The 20,045-nt window shown below is 36.7% G+C and overlaps 1 protein-coding gene across 3 annotated transcripts in view; it reads right to left on the bottom strand.

Moving 5' to 3' along the window:
* Positions 1-20,045, bottom strand: part of LOC107654854 (glutamate receptor ionotropic, delta-1-like) — a 281,413-nt gene that overhangs the window by 69,000 nt on the left and 192,368 nt on the right. For 2 of the 3 annotated variants that reach the window (XM_016442137.1, XM_016442138.1), the window contains exons 4-5: positions 14,135-14,202; positions 13,905-14,042 (exon numbers count right to left, since the gene is read on the bottom strand). In XM_016442137.1, the coding sequence (XP_016297623.1) occupies positions 13,905-14,042; positions 14,135-14,202 (206 nt within the window). Of the gene's footprint in view, positions 1-13,904; positions 14,111-14,134; positions 14,203-20,045 lie in introns of all 3 variants that reach the window. The other variant, XM_016442136.1, reaches the window with a different exon arrangement.

The raw sequence follows: 20,045 nt of genomic DNA on the forward strand, positions 1-20,045 counted from the left end.
AATATATACTTTATTTATTACCTAGAGATGACTTGAAAAACACAAATAAACCATATATTGTTGCAATCATATGTTTAATGTCTTCATGTTTCCAAATTTTTCTGTTTTTCTGTGAAAAGTAAACAACTGTTTTCATACAGCGATAGAGGCTTTTGTCCATATTAGGGATTTCCTGGTACATCTTTCTGCGCTTGAGCGCCCTCCAGCTTCGAGTATGAATGAAACATACACTGCATGAGAGTGTTTTGCGCTCCGTGATGTTCATCTTGCCTTATTCTGGGTCCGTTAGTTTGTGTGTGCATGTATGTGTGTGTGTGTGTGTGTGTGTGTATGAGTACCTCCCTTCCAGTAACCCTTCCAACTGCCCAACTCACAGCTGGAAGAGATCCTATTGTGCCACTCAAAAGTAGCAACAGTAAACATACTTTGATTTCCTTTCACAGTCAAGAAAAAAAAGAAAGAAAAGAAACAGCACACAATAACCTACAGCACACAAGAAAACGTTTATTAATGTTAGTCACAAACATCTCCGGCAGGTTTAGCTGTCTTGCTGTGGTTTCATGCACATTTGATGCCGCTATGAAAATGACATCATCAGACCAATGTTGATGTTGGCTTCAATTGTTGCTTATTATATATTGTATAATTAGTAATAATTGTGAAGTAGCTGGTATTGAAAAGATATTTCAGTATTCACATGAACACTGAATTACTCAATTTTCAACCTTCTTGGTTTGGTATGTGTTTGCTTTTACTAAATAACAGAAACAGAATATAATAGAATGGATATAACTGGAAAAGCACTGTATTATTAACCATGCCTTAATTGATTAGACTTAATAATATGAACAAATTGCCACCTTTTGCCTATGAACTTACTTAAAATGTAAGTTTTACCAACACATAAAGCAGAAAGTAGGGAACCTGAGTTTCAAAGACCTTGGTGTAATTGTTAATTAATATGCTTTTGTTGAGTCACGGTAAAAGACATTCTTTTACTTACAGAGTATCATCCAAATTTTGGAGATTTTGTTCTCTTAACTGTCTATAGAAACACCAAGGTCTTTGTTCAGCAAGGTCTCCAGGATGCTGTCATCCAATTTACTACTACACATTTTCACACCTTATGCTCTTGTTTACCTGATGCCATTAACAATGCCAAGGTCATGGTTTCAGTTCCCAGGGAACAAACATACTGGCAGAAAAACTGCCAAAATGCTCAAATATTGTGCTAAATAAGCAAAAATATCTCAAGGATACAGTTCTACTATGACTTGTAAATCATTTTGTGGCTGTGCTCCCCACCTCTCCAAGAACTACCTGTTTGGGATTCAGACCCTTCATTTCTGCATGTACTATGGATTAATTGAAGAATTGAAGCCAGAGGCCATCCCCATTATATAGTCTACAGTAGACTGGGCCTTCTGTGTGGCAGCTCTCTCATTGTTTGGCAGAGCTTGTTTTGGACACCCTGCTGTGGAATAGCGGAGACTATGACCCACGGCCTGCCCTCATGCTAGACCTGCCCTTGGTATCTCATGTCTTATTGTGCCACCATTAATCTGCAGATACAGGTATCTCTCTCCACACTACCCTCAGTGTGTGCCAATACGATCTTCTGCTAATGATGCTTTTTGTTCCACCTCGTTTCTGCTCCAGAGCAACCTCAGGTTCACCGCCGATTAATTAGTCCTGTCAATCCACCCCCTTCCCGACATAAACATTACATTTTTCTCTTCATGCACTCCATCCTAGCTAAGTTTACGTTCATGCCTGCTTTCACACGCTCTTGCGTTCAGTCTGATTTGGGTTTTGATTACAACCAGTCTTTCTGAGCAAATTATATTCTTGTCGCAAGTATTGTACAAATAAAATCAAAGTGAACTAGAATGAAATTTATTTAATTGAGCAACCAGCAGCTAACATGCAAAATGTATGCCACTGCTTCGTCAAAGCCAGCACACAGTAATATTAGCTTACAAATTACAGCATTTTGCCTCAGAATGAATTCATGTACATATTGATCTGACAGCTGCCTTTGTCTTAAATCCTCGGTAAAATATTTATTCTGATTCTTTTCCAGGATAGCATTTGAAGGAAAATGCCACATTTACATATCCAAAGCACTTCAGATCTTCTTAGCTCTCCGGCTCCGGAGAAGCTGATCTTGGAGTTCTGTGTCTCATCTCACTCTGAAACACACTGAGATCTTAATGAGATGCAGCCATTAAGATCTCGATGTGTTTCCGAGTGAGATGAGACACATAACTCCGAGATCAGCTTCTCTGGAGCCGGAGAGCTAGTGCCGCAATGGTAATAACTTTACAAATAGCCTAGATGTCTATATGTCTGAACATATAATTCTATAGCATCTATAACATATAATTATACGTATTGCTTTAAACAAAGGAACACACACACACACACACACACATATATATATATATATTTATTTGTATGTTGTATACATACAAATTTGTATTTGTATTTGTATATATATATATATATATATATATATATACAGTGGGTACGGAAAGTATTCAGAGTATATACTGTATATATTTGTATGTTTAATGTATCCAGTACGCATCTCTATATAAACTGAAATGTTCATATGATAGTTTTGAGAATGTATAGTTTGCTGGTTTTCATTGAAAACATTCTCCTACTATTTACCATCATTCAAATGAAAATCAAATCCAACTTCATAAGAAATATAGCCTATGTGTACTGAGAAGCAGAGTGAACGAGAAATTGTGAAAAATTTTTCTTTTGTCCTGCTGTGTACATGGTCAAGTTTAGAGGTCAGTGTAAAATAGTTTTCTGATTTCTCCCATTATGTCTGTCAATGTGCTCCTTCAGCCATGGCCATACAAAAGAGAGAAAGAGACATACAGAAGAATGAAAGAAGAAAAGAACTATGGTACTATAGAAGAGTCTGGGAAATGACACACATCCCTCATGTCCAATCAATTCTTGTCAGAACACAGATCTGGAGGTCTCAAACCATTCTGCACCAGAGACACAAATGAGATTTACCAGAAGTGCACCAACAATGTGTTGCCAGCTCTCACTGAGTGTATTAAAATGCACCCCCCTCTCTCTTGAGCACAATTACAGTATCTATCATCTCTTAAGTTTTACCTATACAAATGTATTTTAATTTCAAGCTATGAATTAACATTAGTATTATTACAGAACACAAAGTAACTCTGATCAAAAGTAATCTATCTAAATAAACATTTCAGTTTGACACATTTAATGTTCCAGGAGGAATTTTTGCATACAGTACATGTTGCTTTGAGATTTTTTTATATTTCATCCTAAATTGATTGTAAATGTAAGTGTCAATTTGACAAATCATAATTTCTGCATGAAAATGTTTGCACAGATTTGAAATACATTTCAATAAACACAGGAAAAACAAAACATAATTCATTTATTTTATGACAAACACTAACCAAACGCTTAAAGGTGAGTTAACAAACTATCAATATGCTGTATATATTTATATATACTTTCTAATTTTGCATGTCTGAAATACTCAGTAATAAATCCCTAATGGGTAACGTATCATGCTAAACCAGGATATAAACTGATGGTTAGCTGCAAATTTAATCCTCTGCCCTTATATATAAGTCTCATGATTAAAAAAATAATAATAACATTTAATTAAAAGTTACTTTGATTAGACCTTTTTGCACTCACACTTTCAGATTATGCCTCTAAATAAAAAGAAAAATTACAGGATTCCACTTTCATTTCATTATAATTTACTGATTTGAATTCTCGGGAAACAATTTATTTCTGAAGGGCTCTTAAATGTCCCTTGACGTTAAGCACTAACATAAGTAATAATCATCCATCAAGTCGACGAGCTGCCAGATGTAACCTTCGCTGATTTTAATCTAACATCCTGCCACTTTCCATAACAATTTTTCCCCTTTGAGAAAGGTGTAAAATATTTCAAACTCTGGCTGTAAGTTAGTTAGTTGTTACAGTGCTTGCTGATTGACAGTCTGAATGAAAACTGTGTCACGAGAGACAGCTTTGTAATGAAGAGCATGAACCCTGCACTCCGCCATTTGATTAATTGGGTACGTGATTGCCTTCAGAGGTGTATTCTGAGACGCATCTTGTATGAGCTTCCTGAGAGGTTGAGAGCCTCCTGAAGACTTATATCATGTTCACGATTAAACTTGACCCTGCTGCGACTCAGCACCTTAAGATTTGCTAAATCATCCATGCGTCACATTGAAGACGTTCTTTTTAGATTCTTTTAACAAGAGGTTCCGACACAACAGAGTGGAATCCTGTACTGTACAATCATTTCCTTTATTAATCATTTAGGCGTTCTGTGAGCGCACACCATGTAAAAACTGGAATAGGCCTACAAATACAATGTGAGCATTCAGTACAGTATTCAACAGACCCCTATTTGTACAGATTAACAGTAATGCTAAGCACAAACCTGAGTGCTATCGGTGCTTTAGAGGTGATGCTGAGAGCAGCAGAGTTTTCAAAGTGATTCTGAAAGCTTCTCGAGTGTGTGAGGCAGCCTACAGGTCATTTTTCTTACCGTCACACTTTAGAACTATCACCTAACCACAGGAAACAGTGAATAGACATGGAACTCTGTCTTTGATGTACTTATTGGGGTTAGAGAGAAATCGGGCAGCAAGGTGGAAGACTGATGAAAAAAAATGCAAGGAGAAACAGAGATCGAAAATAGACAGAAAGAGGGAGAGAGAATATCCTACATTAGAACTGAAGAGAAAGTGTGAAGAAATGTAGAAGTAGACAAGATGGAGAGAAAGAGAGAAAGGAGTCCATTTTAAAGATGAATGAGGACAAGGACAGTGATAGATAACACGCTGACAGGCTTAATTTGTCGCTGCAGTGGGGGGTCAGGGGCTCTGGAATGCAAGTTGTGTGTTTGTGTGCAATGTGTCCTAACTCCTCTATGGTTGGCAACCAAGAACCAGATCTAATTCAGAGCTAGTTCCATGTTTATAAAATACTCAAATGATTTACGACATCGGGTTCTGTTGAAAAGATCTTGAATGCCTGCATTCTTCCACGCTGATGCCATACTAATCTACTTGGAAAAATAATATGTACTTATAATATAAATGTAAATGAACAAGTCATTCTCTATTTTAACAAATTTGTGAACATATGACTGTTATTTGTCTGCCTTTTTTGGTAGTAGTAAAAGATTGACCAATGAATGAATAAATGAATACTAAAAATTAAATAATAAACAAATATTTCAAAAAAGTATATACATAATTATATAAAAATCTGAAGATTTTAAAGATTGCTATCAAAATCTCTAAATAACTGTGAATATAAAAGCAGAATAGTTCTAAAAGTGATTTGAATCACTCTAATGACTCACTGACTGAAATGGCTGGAGCGATTCATCACTTAATCACACTGGTTGATTGTTCATAAAACAATGTGTATATGCTACCAAATTTTGTTGTTGTTGTTAATTTAGTTTATTTGTTAACCATGGATATATCTATTTTTTAATTAGCACCGAACAGAATTGTTAACCAGAACCATTAAGTGGAATCTGAATCAGAACTAGAAATTCCTTATGATTCCTATCCCTAGTCCTAGCATCTGTGAAAAGGTCACAGTAAAGACCAAATATTTACAGTGTTGAATGTGAAATCTCAAAGCATTAAGCTGAACATACAAGGCATCTGTCAGGGTCTAGACACGAGCAATCATCAGTCTGTAAGTGATGGCTTTTATTTCAGAACCATGACAAGGACAGTTCAGGGTATGAGCGGTAATGACAGCTATAATAACTACTAGCAACATCACACCATACAAAGTCCTATGATACAAACACTTTCCATCTGAAACATATCACCTCTGCCTGATTTTAAACAATACAGAAAATGTCCCTGAATATAAACAAACTGCCAAGCTATGTTATGCAAAGCCTTGTCTATGAAATTGGAATGATGCACTCTTGTATTTGAATAGTGTTGCAGCAAAATGCGGAATTAAATCACCACAGATGTCATCTCGTAGTGAAGGAAAAAAAATCGACAATGAAAAATATCATTAGGTTTCCTGAATACCCAGCTGAATCTAGTCATGGTCCAGTAAACTGTGAGCTGAAATTTCATTTCACTGTTGGTTTGTGTATGTTTTCATTAATAACACACACACACACACACACACACACACACACACTCACTGGGTGAGAAATTAGGAAAATATGAGTTTTGGGAAATATTACTTTCATTTAAGCGGTTTTATTTCCGGCTTCATTATGGCATCAACAAAGTATGAAATTTATTTAGCAAATATTATTTCTGCTGAGACTTCCTTACAACTTGATGCAGAAGAATTTGCATGTTTAGATGAATAATAAAATCACATGATCCTGTCCCAGGAGTCTCCTAAAACTCCTGACACAAACAATGACTTGCAGACTGGACCGATTGATGAGCCTGAGACTCATTGGCATTCTGTGAGCATTTAATTGGTCTTACCCCACCCTTCCTTTTTTTAATCAGCACGTCCAGAGTATTCATTGGCATTTTAATATGTGAATCTTTAAAATACAACTGGATGTGGGTAATTATCTACGCTGTCTCATTAGGGCTGCTTTTGATGGATATGAAGAGGGTGCACATGTGTATGTGTTCATGTGTTTGTGCAAACAGGGGAGGGAAAAGCACTTGCATCATAATGAGAACAAAATGATATGGTATGTGTCTAATTGTGTTGTCCACAATTATCTTCACGTCTGTTAGTAAAGATAATAATTTCATAAGGGACACACATCCCAATACATCTTAAAATCAAAAACAGTTATTAGAAATGTGATGTGATGAGTGTTGGTCCATGCAAAACTCATTATGCTATGATGCTGTGATGTTACTGGAGGATGCCTGGGTGTTACTATGTGGTTTCTAGGGAGTTCTGGGGCCAGTTGTATAAAAGGTTTAGACTAGTCTTACAAGTTAGTCATCTAATTTTTTTTCTGTAAGACTGGACATCATTTTAAAAAATCTGGTTACATAAAAACGTAGATTAAGTTGAATCCAAAATATAAGACTGATAACCACTTGGCTAACTGCTAGTTTGTCAGACTAGTTCTTAAGACATTGTCTTAACATAGTGGATAAGTTTATGCAACTGGCCCCTGGGTTATTGCTAGATGGTTGTTTACAGGCCAAAATCAAAGAGCCCACCCCAGGCCTCATATACTAGTCCCTACATATGCATCATGTATGGTCATTGCTTAGAATAGGACAAAGGCAAAAGCACAATTCCTCTCAACAAGTTGCATGATTTGAACTAGGGGTGTGCAGTTAATCATATTTTAGTTTCAATTTTGGTTTCCACTGATTATGAAAACATGGCAGTCAAGCTAAAATGTGCCACATTCTGCTCCTTTCCTTCACAGTAGTGCACCTTCTCTCCCCACTGAAAGCCCAAACGTAACGTTGCTTGATATTAAAAAGAGTTATTAAAAGCACATTAAGCTGCGATAGAGAACTCAGTTGCTCCCGAGGTGGCTTTCTGTGGATGCTCTCCAAGACTGAGCTGAAGTACACTTTGGGCTTCGGTGTGCGCCTAAACCAGGGATGTCAAACTCAATTAGGTAGGTGAGTTAGACCAGGTTGGCGCTAAACTCAGCAGGAATGTGTCCCTCCAGGAGCTGAGTTTGACACCCCTGACCAAAACAGTCAAACACACACAAAAATGCCAGGCTTGGTTGGTATTTACATAAACACAGTCAGTTATGTCTTAAGTGAACATAAACAGTTGGGAGAAACTCGATTGAGTGTCCGTATATTGGATTCATGCATTAGGTCGTAAAGTGACAGCAGCCTAATAAACTTGCTGCCATATGTGTCATTAATGTTAAAAAAACAATAAAAGAAAAAGAGCAAATCACTCACTGCTCTTGACTAAATGACTTCTGTGACTTTAAAAAGAAAGGTTAATTCCTACAGTGAAGACGACGTTGTGTTTTACTTTACATTGTAAACATAACATCACTCAGCAGCTCTCATCTGGTTTCCCACTGAAGCTAAGCAGGGTTGTGCCTGGTTAGTACTTGGATGGGAGACCTCCTGGGAAAAGTAGGTCGCTGCTGAAAGTGATGCTAGTGAGGCCAGCAGAGGGTCCTGTGGGCCTGTGGGCTGTTTGGGACCCAGTGCCCCAGTATAGTGATGGGGACACTATGACCTGACTCCTGTCCTGTCTGTGGTCATAAAAATCCCAGGATGCCCTTCAGAAAGAGTAGGGGTACAACCTGGCCAAATTTGCCTACTGCATGGCCTCTGCCCATCATCATGGCCTCCTAATCATCCTCATATCTACTGATTGGCTTCATCACTTTGTCTCCTCTCCACCAATAACCTGGTGTGTAGTGGGTGTTCTTTACTTGATATATATCACTATCAATAAAAAATTACTCATATGGTGATAAAAGATTTTGGATTCGTAGATGCCTAATCGTGTTAAATCATAATTACAATATTGACCAAAATAATCATGATATTTGTCATAAACGAGCAGCCCTAATTTAAAGCATCATTCATGTTCATAGCACAAACGACCCAGCACAAGTTACACATCAGAATTAAACACTTGGAGTAAGAGGTCTATCAAAATCAGGTGATGCTTGAATTAGCAAGCACTGCTTTGAAATCTCACCTTGGCAAAAACTATCATATGATGCAGATATCTAATGCAGTTGAGCAGTAGACCCTGTTCAGCAGCACAAAAGAAATAAGACAGATGTGTGAAGAATCGCCCTCAGCGGCTGCCTTTGTTTCAGACGAAAATGTCAAACAGCTACATATTTTTCAGCATTTTTTCATCTCTATCTTGAGATAGATAGAGATGGATTCACTGTCCAGTCAGACGCTTATACTGTGAACTACAATATGGAGACCTCAGACAGAGCCAGAGTCATTCGGCTAATGGACTCGTGGCTCTTGAGAATTAATGGATTTTTGGACATCAGATGCATCTCTTGTGATTTTTTTTTATCCATTCATTCATTCCCGGATAGTTTGTGCTTGGGCTCAGTACAATGTATCCACATACACAAGTGGAAGCCTATTAAGTGACAAACTATACGTACTGGATGGATGTGCCTTGTGTCCTTGCTATTTTCCACCTGCATGTCCTGACAGGCCAACACGCTCAGCCCTATGCACAGCAGTGGTAATGGCTGTGTGAATCACATAGAGAGCCGTGGAAGAATCAGAGAATGGAGAACCTCCCTAAAAACACAAATAGCAGCTCTCTGAACCCAGCTGTTTATCTGACCATGTCTCAGAGCAGCAAATCACTGAGGAAATATACACATATACAAGACTTCCCCAAACAGACAAGGTTATTCAGATAAGAGTGAATTACTGCCACAGGGCTTAGAGCAAGAGAAAGATGGCATGGTAAACTCATCCCCTCGACTGCTCAGAGTTCAATTTAGACTTTTTAGGCTATAGCAGAGAACTCCCAGGATGTTTTGCAGCTCTAGAGAACTCTATCACTCAGCTGTCACACTGCTAATCAGCAGAACAGCCTGGAAAACGCTGTACAAACTGGCCACAGAATCTCAATCTCAGCACATACAGTGGGTACGGAAAGTATTCAGACCCCCTTAAATTTTTCACCACTATACTAGTGAGGATGTCTCACAGACGCAATGGTTTTTATATAGGGGTGACAATATTTGCTAACTGTAACCCTCACACAAACCTGTTGATATCAGAACATTTTAAGCAAAACGTGATTTAGTTTTTTTTTGTTTTCAAATTGTGAGTACCACAAGGCAAAGTCTGCTATTGTTTTAAACTACTTATATACTACCATTCAAAAGTTTGGGGCTGGTATGATTTTATTTTATTTTATTTTATTATTATTTTTTTTTTTACATGTTTTTGAATTAAGTCTCTTACACTCACCAAGGCAGTATTTTTCTGTCAAGAATATAGGAAAAAACAGTTATATTGTGAAATGTAATTACAATTTTAAATACCTGTCTTCTATGTTAATATATTTGTAATTTATTCTGTGATGGCAAAGTTGAATTTTCCGAAGCCATTACTCTAGTCCAGGGGTGCCCAAACTCGGTCCTGGAGGGCCGGTGTCCTGCAGTGTTTAGCTCCAACCCTAATCAAACACACCTGAAGCAGCTAATCAAGGTCTTACTAGGCATTCTAGAAACTTCCAGGCAGGTGTGTTGAAGCAAGCTGGAGCTAAACTCTGCAGGACACCGGCCCTCCAGGACCGAGTTTGGGCACCCCTGCTCTAGTCTTTAGTGTCACATGATCATTTAGGAATCATGGTGCTCAACATACTTTTTTTTCTTATCATTTAAAAAAAAAAACTTGTGCTGCTTAATATTTTTGTGGGAACTTTTTTTTTTTCATTATTCTTTAATGAATAGAAAGTTCCAAATAACAGCATTTATTTGAAGTTCATTTTTATGTATAAAATGAAAAAGTTTTTATGTCACTTTTGTTCAATTTAATGCATCCTTGAAGAAATAAAGTAAAAAACCTTTTGAATGATAATGGAACTACTAAAGACTTTCTGCACATGATGACTTTTGCAAAACTTTTCAGAATGTTGCATTTAATATAAGAATATTTTATGATACAACACACACAGGACAGGGATACTCAGATGTCCCTAAAGCGAGATTTTGATCAGTTCTATTGAACTTTGGAGGACAATTTTGTCCCCAAAGTATAGCTAAGCAAACCCAAACACATATACACCAACATACAAAAAAAAAAAAAAAAAAGAAGCTGGACAAGTTTAAACAAAGATTTGTGAGGGGTGTAAAAGTAATCAGCACTGCACTTTACAATTCACAAGCAGGCCAAAGTATGAATGATAAATAATATTGATTTTCAATGCATTCTCCATTTTTGATGCTGCTTCTAGTGGATTCTGCAGTAAATGCAGAAAACATGTTTTAGCACATAATAATAAAAAGCAATTGTAAGATTTTAAAATGTTCCCAGATCGACAGGGAAATGTCCTGGAGGGCAAAAGTTCAGAACACTGATGAACTGGAGAATTGCAAAACAGAAAGGGACACTGGAGTGCACGAGTAACGTAGGTAGATGTATACAATTCTCACTTTCACAAGCATGAGCAGTTTTCAACCCTCTCTTATCACTTTTATATTAAGAAATTTAAATAAAATGAATCTATAGGTTGGCAAAATTGTCCTGTAAAGGCTCCAGAAGTTTGGGACTGTAATAGCTGGAATAGACACTTTGTTACATCTCTGGCTTGAGGGCCGCACGGCAGTGACCTCAGCAGTGTGAGGGATTTAAATATAAACGACCTCCTGACACTCAATTGTAATCCCTCACATCCCTATCAGGATTCAAACCAATAACCATGGGCGACATTGGGGGGCCAACCAAATTGTTAGTCATGGAATCCCCGATGCCGGCCCCACTGCAATCGGAGGCTTAGCCAAACACGTTGCATACCCTCAACGTGTTTTTGCAGCGTTGAGCAATGTAACCAATCACAGATATCTGTTGATTTCTTGAATGCAATGTCCAATCAGAAACGTTTTGTCAGAATTCACTCACCGCTGAAAGCGCCGCAATTTTTAAGTGCAGTTTTGCACGCTCGTGAATCATCTCATGACTAAGTGCAGATGCGATATAAATAACAGATTAATTGTGCAGTTTAGAGAGCTTCACAGATTATAACGGAACTTTGCAAGATCGCGATGAACAAAGATGAGTGACGCTTTTTGGTGATAAAGGGAGCGCGCTTTGCGCATTTTCTAGGGTATAATCCATTCAGAATTTGTATGAAACTTTCGTTTTTCGGACACATAGGCTACACCCTGCAAAGTTTTTTTTTATTATTATTTTTTTTTTCTTTTCTTTTCTTGCCCCGCCCTGACTCAAGAGTCAAATGTCGCCCATGCCAATAACCTTCCAAATGTGACCACAGTCGCTGCTTTAACAAATAATTTAAACACACTAATTTAAACACAATTCTCTCTTCCTTCAATTGCAAACTGTTCAGATCATTTTGCTGAGATTACAGCTAAACAGAATGCAATGCACAGAATGAGCCACTTTAGTTATTTTCCAGCCCATTTGGCACAACAGCCATGTGCCTCTCTAGCGAAAGCTTCATTCAAAAATGACTTTTTATTACTGAACAACAAACAACACTATTCCATAGACCACACAAAAAAAAATTATGACTTTTTTTGTAGACTCTGTAGACTTCTACTGTCCTTATATTAATGAACTAAAACCAACCTTAACCCTATAAAGTAATTATAAGATCTAGAAAAATAAATATATAACTAATTATATGATATATTATATTAATATTATAACATATTAGAGTGACGCTTTTTGGTGATAAAGGGAGCGCGCTTTGCGCATTTTCTAGGGTATAATCCATTCAGAATTTGTATGAAACTTTCGTTTTTCGGGCACATAGGCTACACCCTGCAAAGTTTCGGGAATGACATCTGCATATTTATGCGGGATTGACTCTCGAAATAGCAGTGATTGGCAATGGATGGAACATAAAATATGTTGATTTAATTCTGGAACCGGTCCTGGCCAAACCTCCACAGACAGCGCGCACCCCGAGCGAGATCTAATTCATGGACCAAAGCGTTTGTAAACTTTATTGAGATCGGGACATAACAACCAGTATTTTAATTTCATTTCCAGTAACGGACGGTAGAAAGTTCAGCAATGAATGGTATGCGATTTATGACAGAATATAGTCCCCCAACTGATCGTTTATTTTTTCCTCACGTGTCTCGCCTTTGGCAACAACGATTCAAAACGGAAACATTTCAAGTGACACGGGAAAAAAGACACAGAAAACTTAAGTGAACATCAGAAAAGCAGCGTGCACATTTCTGGTTAAAAATGATGAGGGCCGATGCTGATACCGATATTAGGGAGTAAAAAATGCCAATATCGATATATCGGCTGATATTCTGTATGTGTATATTATAGTACAGTACCAGTCAAAAGTTTGGACACTTTCCCATTCGTGTGTCCAAACTTTTGACTGGTACTATATATAGAATGCAGTATATACATAAACAGAATACATTTTTTGCAATGATCACTCAAATGTGGTGATGACACTTATAATGACGTGTCAAAGATATGTAATGGAGGCAAGGTATTTAACAATTTAACAATACACTTTATTGTTACACTTAACTCCCGGACCCCGGGGGCTATCGACGTGGGGGTTTCATTCGAAAGGGGGCCTTGAGACATACACTCGATTCGATATTCGATACACTCAGCGTTCGAGAGGGCTCATCGAGCTGAAGGGATCCCCCCAAATTTGGTGCGGATTTGCCATGCCGTTACAAGATATGTTCAAATTTTCAATGGTATTCCATACAATTAAGCTTTAAAGCATTTCATCCAGATCGCCAGTAGCAAACAATGGAGCACACTATGCTGGACAAACTACGTAATTACACCATTTCCAAGCATTTTATCTGCGTTTTATGTTCTCTAAAAAAATGTTCATATCGGTGGCATATCGGCGGCATATACGCCGATACCGATATATCTGCGACAGGCTCATATCGCCTGATAAAATCGGCAAAACGATATATCGGTCGGGCTCTATTAAAAATACACTGATTCTATTTCTAGAAAAAAAAATAGACATTATTCATTCCTAAAAACATCCTTCATTAACTGTTTTTTCTTCTGACAAAGTCCTCAAAGTAAGGCAAAAATACTCTCAAACACACAAACACTATATATCCTATATGTTATAATATTTAACATATAGGCACTGGTACATAATAGCATCACTGCATCTTTCCACCTATGCGTGTATTGCTTCCGAACTGCTGTTACAATAACACCTACCTGGTGTATGAAGACCTGGGCAGTGCGAGGACTGAGCAGCAGGATGGCCCGTCTGAGAGTGTCTCGGTAACGGTTCAGCTCCTCCATCCTCATCGTGCTGAACAGAGTGGAAAAGACCTTTGTCACATTCCGGTCAACCTGTTGTAGGGACACGTCCAAACCCATTTGAGAAGCCTGGTCCAGAAACACACGCAGTCCCCGCACATCTGCTTTGTCACATTCCGGTCAACCTGTTGTAGAGACACGTCCAAACCCATTCGAGACGCCTGGTCCAGAAACCCACGCAGTCCCCTCACATCTGAAAGAGACATAGTGTGAGAGAAAGCAAAAGATGATGGTTAAAAACCAAGGCTCATGTGCAGAGAGCTAAAAATTGTATTTAAGATGAAAAGTGAGATGAAAATAGATCAAATATAGACTAAATATTTGATTTGAGATCAAAGGTTTCCATAACGTCCAACCTAATTGTAAATTTAATTCAGGGAAATTATGTTGAAAGGGATAGTAATATCTTTGAAAATATCTCATTTTGTTCCACAAGAAGAAAGAAGGTCATACAGGTTTGAAACAACATGAGAGTGAGTAAATGATGAGAGATAATTTTTTCATCAACTATCCATTTAACATTTGAAAATTCTCTGTTCCTTGCTCTGGAGATTTGAGGAGTCTAGGAGAAAGAATCCTGTTTTCTTGCCCCTTTGCACATCACGGCTGTCAAGTCACGTCGTGTTCAGTCTACTGAAGTGGCTTTTTGATGACATAATTGTCTGGCATGGAGCTTTCTAACCATCTACCCATCTACATGCCAAAAGGACAAAAGTCCCTTAAAACCGTCCCTTAAAAGGGTCAAGACGTGAGAATGAGGCTTCAAGGTCTAATTAGCTATATAGATCAATCATGAAATGCATACATTTATGGTCTTCACTTTGAGCTGTAAATAAATGTTCATAGCATGACATTGAGGCAGTTAAAAAATGTTGTGAAGAGCTATGACATGTCTGCATCTTTTATATTTTCTATTTCTTCTTGTAGTCACTGATTGAAAAAAAACACAAAGAAAACAAAGAGAAGGAACAGAATTCTTTCAAGAACCTATCAAAGTAAGGAAGCAAAATAGTCTGATAAAAAGCATTATGAGGAGCAGAAAATGTTTATCCCATCTGCAGATAGCAAGGTCTTAACATCAGTTTTATCTCCTCTGCAAACAAATCTGAATCAGTTTTTCAGTATCAACTGGTAGTTCTCAACTAGCTTTGCTTCAAAACTCATGCTGCGTCCAAATATACCTACTTCCATACTATATAGTAGCTGAAAAGTTTTGAAAATAGTATTTCCACAGTCATAGTATTTGAAAAACAGCAGGCGAAAAGTACCCAAATGACATACGACTTCAAGCGAGATTCTGAAGTGCGCAGCCAATGGACACTTTACTATCCCATGAGGCCACAGGACAGGATTTGTGAATGGCAGTGAAGCGACGCAACTGACGCTGGTACGTCATGTGATAGCAAGATGGCAGATGTGGTACATCTGAAATTTCATTCAAACTACCTCTATTAATACTATATAGGACACACTTCTTTAACAGTTGTAAAGTACATTTCAAACCAAATATACTCAAGGAGTGTACAGTTACAGCGTCAGATTTTACAGTGGACATCAAGTCGCAACCCAACACAGGACCAAAATGATCATAAAAACAAATTATTACAAATGTCCTTAAAAAATAACAGAAATGTATTGATATTACCATTGCATGACAATGGCTGACTACAGAAACTGAAGATACCCTAAATGACCAATGAATCCATATTTATATTCTGGGTTGTATTTTCTTTCATCTTGAGTTAGCTTGTTCATATTTTTTAAGAATAAGGGCATATTACACAACATTTTCTGTTGACATCTGTCTAATTTTACTAGCCTCTACCAAGTGACATATTAATTTGTGTCAAAATATTATAGAGTTTGACTCGATGTGTTTGATATCAGCAACAAATTGATATTGATATTTTAAATAGGTATATTCCTTTCTCTCTTGAAAGTTTAGGTTTACAGTATTTTAATCAAAGTTGCTTATTTTGCAATTCTAATGATCTACAGTTATATGGTTAGTTGCATTTATAATTTGCATCTAGCATTTTATCCTGCTGTCCAACAGTGCTGCAGGCCAAAGATCAAAGTGATGTTTTTAACATTCTAAGACACATGTTTAAGTACAAAGAATGACTGACAATCTCCCTTTCTTTTTCTCGAATTTATTATTATTATTATTTTACAGGTCTACCTTTTGCTTCAGGCATATATTTATTCAGACAACCACAAAGCCCAGTTTTCAGGGTTATATTGCAACACAGAAAAGCTAAACAGGCATCAAGAATGATCAAACACCATATTTTTTGTGCGTACGTGTGAGTGTGCGCTTGATATACTTTATCATAACTCACCCTCTTTGCAATGCTTTTTGCTACAAGCTACAAACTGTTTCCATGACAACTGACCATCAAAACAGATTACTTGCCCCACACTGGCCCCAGTGTGCTCAAAACAACTACTAACGAGAAAGTCTAATTATTTGAGCACTTGCAAAGAAATGAAATGCAAGTGGGTTTAAATACACTAATGAAAACCCTTTCAGTATAATTGGCAATAATCATAGTAAGCTAGTGTTATTTATTTATTTATTTTTGCATTTAAATCATTATTTTTCTTAATCCAGAAGCCTGCAGGTCATCTTTGAGCATATCAGCATTTAAACACATACCAAAAGGACAATGAAAACATGACAAACCATAAAAAAACTACTACTACTATGAATAATAAGAATTATTAGTTATAACATTTTTTAAATAATATTATTAAAAAAACTACCATTATTATATACAAATTAGAATAAAGGAACAAGACATTTGCTTTCATGACACAAGAACATGTAACATTAAAAAAATTAATTAGTGAACAGATCAATTAATATCTCCTCAGTCAAAAGAGACAAAGTGTAATGAAGCATGTGCTTTAAATAAATTATATACCATATATATATATATATATATATATATATATATTCTGTTAAAAACAGAAAAGGAAAAAAGAAAGTTGACAGAAATTGAACTTCTTGAAGTTCAGAAGTTGGCTTCTTGAACAGCAGAGATTCGGTATTCACTAGTACTGAGTAGCAGCACACAATAATTTCAAGCAGCTGTTATTTCTGTAGAAGAGTCAGAAATAAATTTGACAGTTTAAGAGAAGGACTAAAGCATGCTTGCTATATTATCAGAGCACAATGGAGAACGTAAAGCCAGATATATATAGCCTTGGTGCTATTAGCTAAGAAGTCCAGCTGAAGGTAAATGCTACTTCACATTGCAATAAGCTGATGAATGAACTTCAGCAAATACATCAGGATAATTTGAATCGGAACCTTTTGTACATTTGAATAATTAACATATTCAACTAATCTCATTGAATAAATAACTAAATCAGTCTATATTGGCAAGATATATTTATGTATCTCAAAAATGGTATCAGTCTCTATGCGGATGTGAAAATGTATGCACATGCTATATACTAAAGCACACTTTATAAATGAACACCGGCGATGAGGTAAAGATCATGCATCACTTAATCACCAAATAAGTGAATGTCATATTATGCTCCTTTCTTGATGTTAATGACTTTGGTGTGACTTAAAAGTGACCCATCGACATTCCCAACACACAAACACACACAATAGTTCAAACAATTTCCTCAAACTCTCGCAGAGATTAGTTTCACCATACCACCGTAATTCAAATATCACAGCTGTAGCTACAAACTGAAGAAAAAAATGTACTCTCTTGAGGAGAAAGTCTCAGGAATATATAAATAAACAACATGGAAATCTGTGGAAAGAAAGATCTGAGAAAAGTCTTTTGAGAAACAAACTGGATTTGCTTAAAGAGTGTAATTATATATCCAAGGGCATATACAAGCTGCCGTCTCACTGGGCAAAAACACGCGAGTGATGGAGGTGTGGAGGGAATCAATGGAGCAGTTTGACGTTCTTCTGTTCCTTTCTTTGTAATGAAAATAATAGGTCGAAAAATAAAATACAAGGCTTGCTGTTGGATTTGGAGCTTCGTCTTGATTAAAGCAGCATGAGGTTATGCAACAAATCGACAGTCATATATATCATTATGTAATCAGCAAGGTCTTGAATACAACAAATCTTATCAAGAACTGAAGTTTGATATAAGCAGAATGTTGCTGATCAAAATTAACGTGGAGGTCTATCACGATATACTCAGTAGAATATTACTGAGGAATAAGATCATAAAGTTAAACATCAGAGGACTTAAAATAACAACAACAAAGACTGTGTAGTGGACCTAAATTATTTCTTATTAACCATTAGTTCAGTATTTTATAAATGCATCTTCACAAGTTGACGCACATTGTGATTAATGGACCTCAGGATGCTTGGTCTTTGCATCAAAGGTCATCGTACACAACCTTTGAAAATATGTTTTTAATTGGTTCTGCATAGGGTTAGCAGGTATGAACATCATAATTTGATCCACTACAAAGATATATAGACAGTTGCTATGGTAAAATCATTTCATCTGTGGTTTCTTTTTATGATTCTGTTTGTGTCTCAATCCACCGGCCTGCTGTACAGAGATCTGGGGGCCTGAGTATGAGTATTGCTCATGAAGGCCATGGGGAGCGCTCTTCCTGGAAAGACTTAGAACACTTATGACCTATTAAACGAGAGGGGGTTTGGTTGACATGCTGTTGAGTGGGTCCACGTGACAGCACTACTAAATCTTCACAGTCCTGGAGACTGTTGCTCGTTTAACTGTCTGTGACATGAACTGCCCAGAGACATACCCAGCCTCTGTGTCTCTCTCTTCCTCTCTGTCTCACCTACAAATGGGTTCTCCTTGTCTTGAAGAGGGAGCCAATTAAGAAAGGTTCATCATCCTCTTGTTCAAAAGCAGCAAATTATGACACAAACTCTATTATTACCCCAACATTCTGACATAAGAGAGAGATTTCAGCATAAATCACTGCAGTTTAACAAAGCTGACCAGAAGACCACTAGAGCACATCCAGAATATTGCAAATATAGACAAATACAAAACATATGCCTTTCATTAATCTTACTGTGGTGAATGACAACCAGAAAATAAAAAATAAAATAAAATAAAATAAAAAACCCTCTCCATCCAAACAAAACAGAACAGTCCAATGCTGTATAATCTATATATATATTTATATTCAGGGCTGCACATAAATGAGCGACCAAAATAAAAAATGCGCTGTGGAAATAAGTTCAGTTCGCTCATAATCATAATCATGCATAATCACCCTTTTAGATCGACTAACTGTAATACTGTAAAAGATTTCATTTCAAACTGAAAGCATAAACCTAGGCTATATGCTGCTGGTTTCACAGCAAAATGCAAAACTGCCATTTCATTCACTGACGCGCTTCACTCGGCAGCACTAAAATGAACTTACTTGCTGGCAACCCGCCAAACTAAAAATGCTGATTTTAGGTTTGAAAATGATAAATTCATATAAAGAAATCAAACAGTAAAAAGGAAAAAAAAATACATGCAAATATAAGCATTGTATTTTAGGTGTACTATAAAATAATTGTATTTTTATTTAATACTCACTATTTATTTTAAAATATAATAGTATTATTATATTAGACTTTATTTTGTTTATTATTTGATTTTTAAAAAATGAAATAAATAAAGTGCAATAATATTCTTATCACTACAATCATTTTTTTTAATAGTTATATTTAATAGGTCACACTACATGTGCAGTGTGAGCACCATACCAAATCTCCAGGTGCTCTCATGAGAACCAGACTGAAAACTTATGTGCACCCCTGTTTATATACTATACATACATGTCAAAACAAGACATGTTAAAAACTGTTAAAACTTAAAAGCAGAAGTCATCATTAGACAAACGACAGATTGTCTGTGTGCATGTAAGAGTGCAAATGAAATCACTTCTCAGAACAGGTGGTACAGTAGGTTAAAAAAACTATCAGTTCTACACTAGTGAATAAAACAAAAGGACACATTACTCAGCGGCATGATAAAAAAAGGGACATTCGTAAACACTGGGACTGCTCAGCTA

This window comes from Sinocyclocheilus anshuiensis, unplaced genomic scaffold, assembly GCF_001515605.1.
Source record: "Sinocyclocheilus anshuiensis isolate Anshui unplaced genomic scaffold, SAMN03320099.WGS_v1.1 scaffold335, whole genome shotgun sequence".
Taxonomy (NCBI): domain Eukaryota; kingdom Metazoa; phylum Chordata; class Actinopteri; order Cypriniformes; family Cyprinidae; genus Sinocyclocheilus; species Sinocyclocheilus anshuiensis.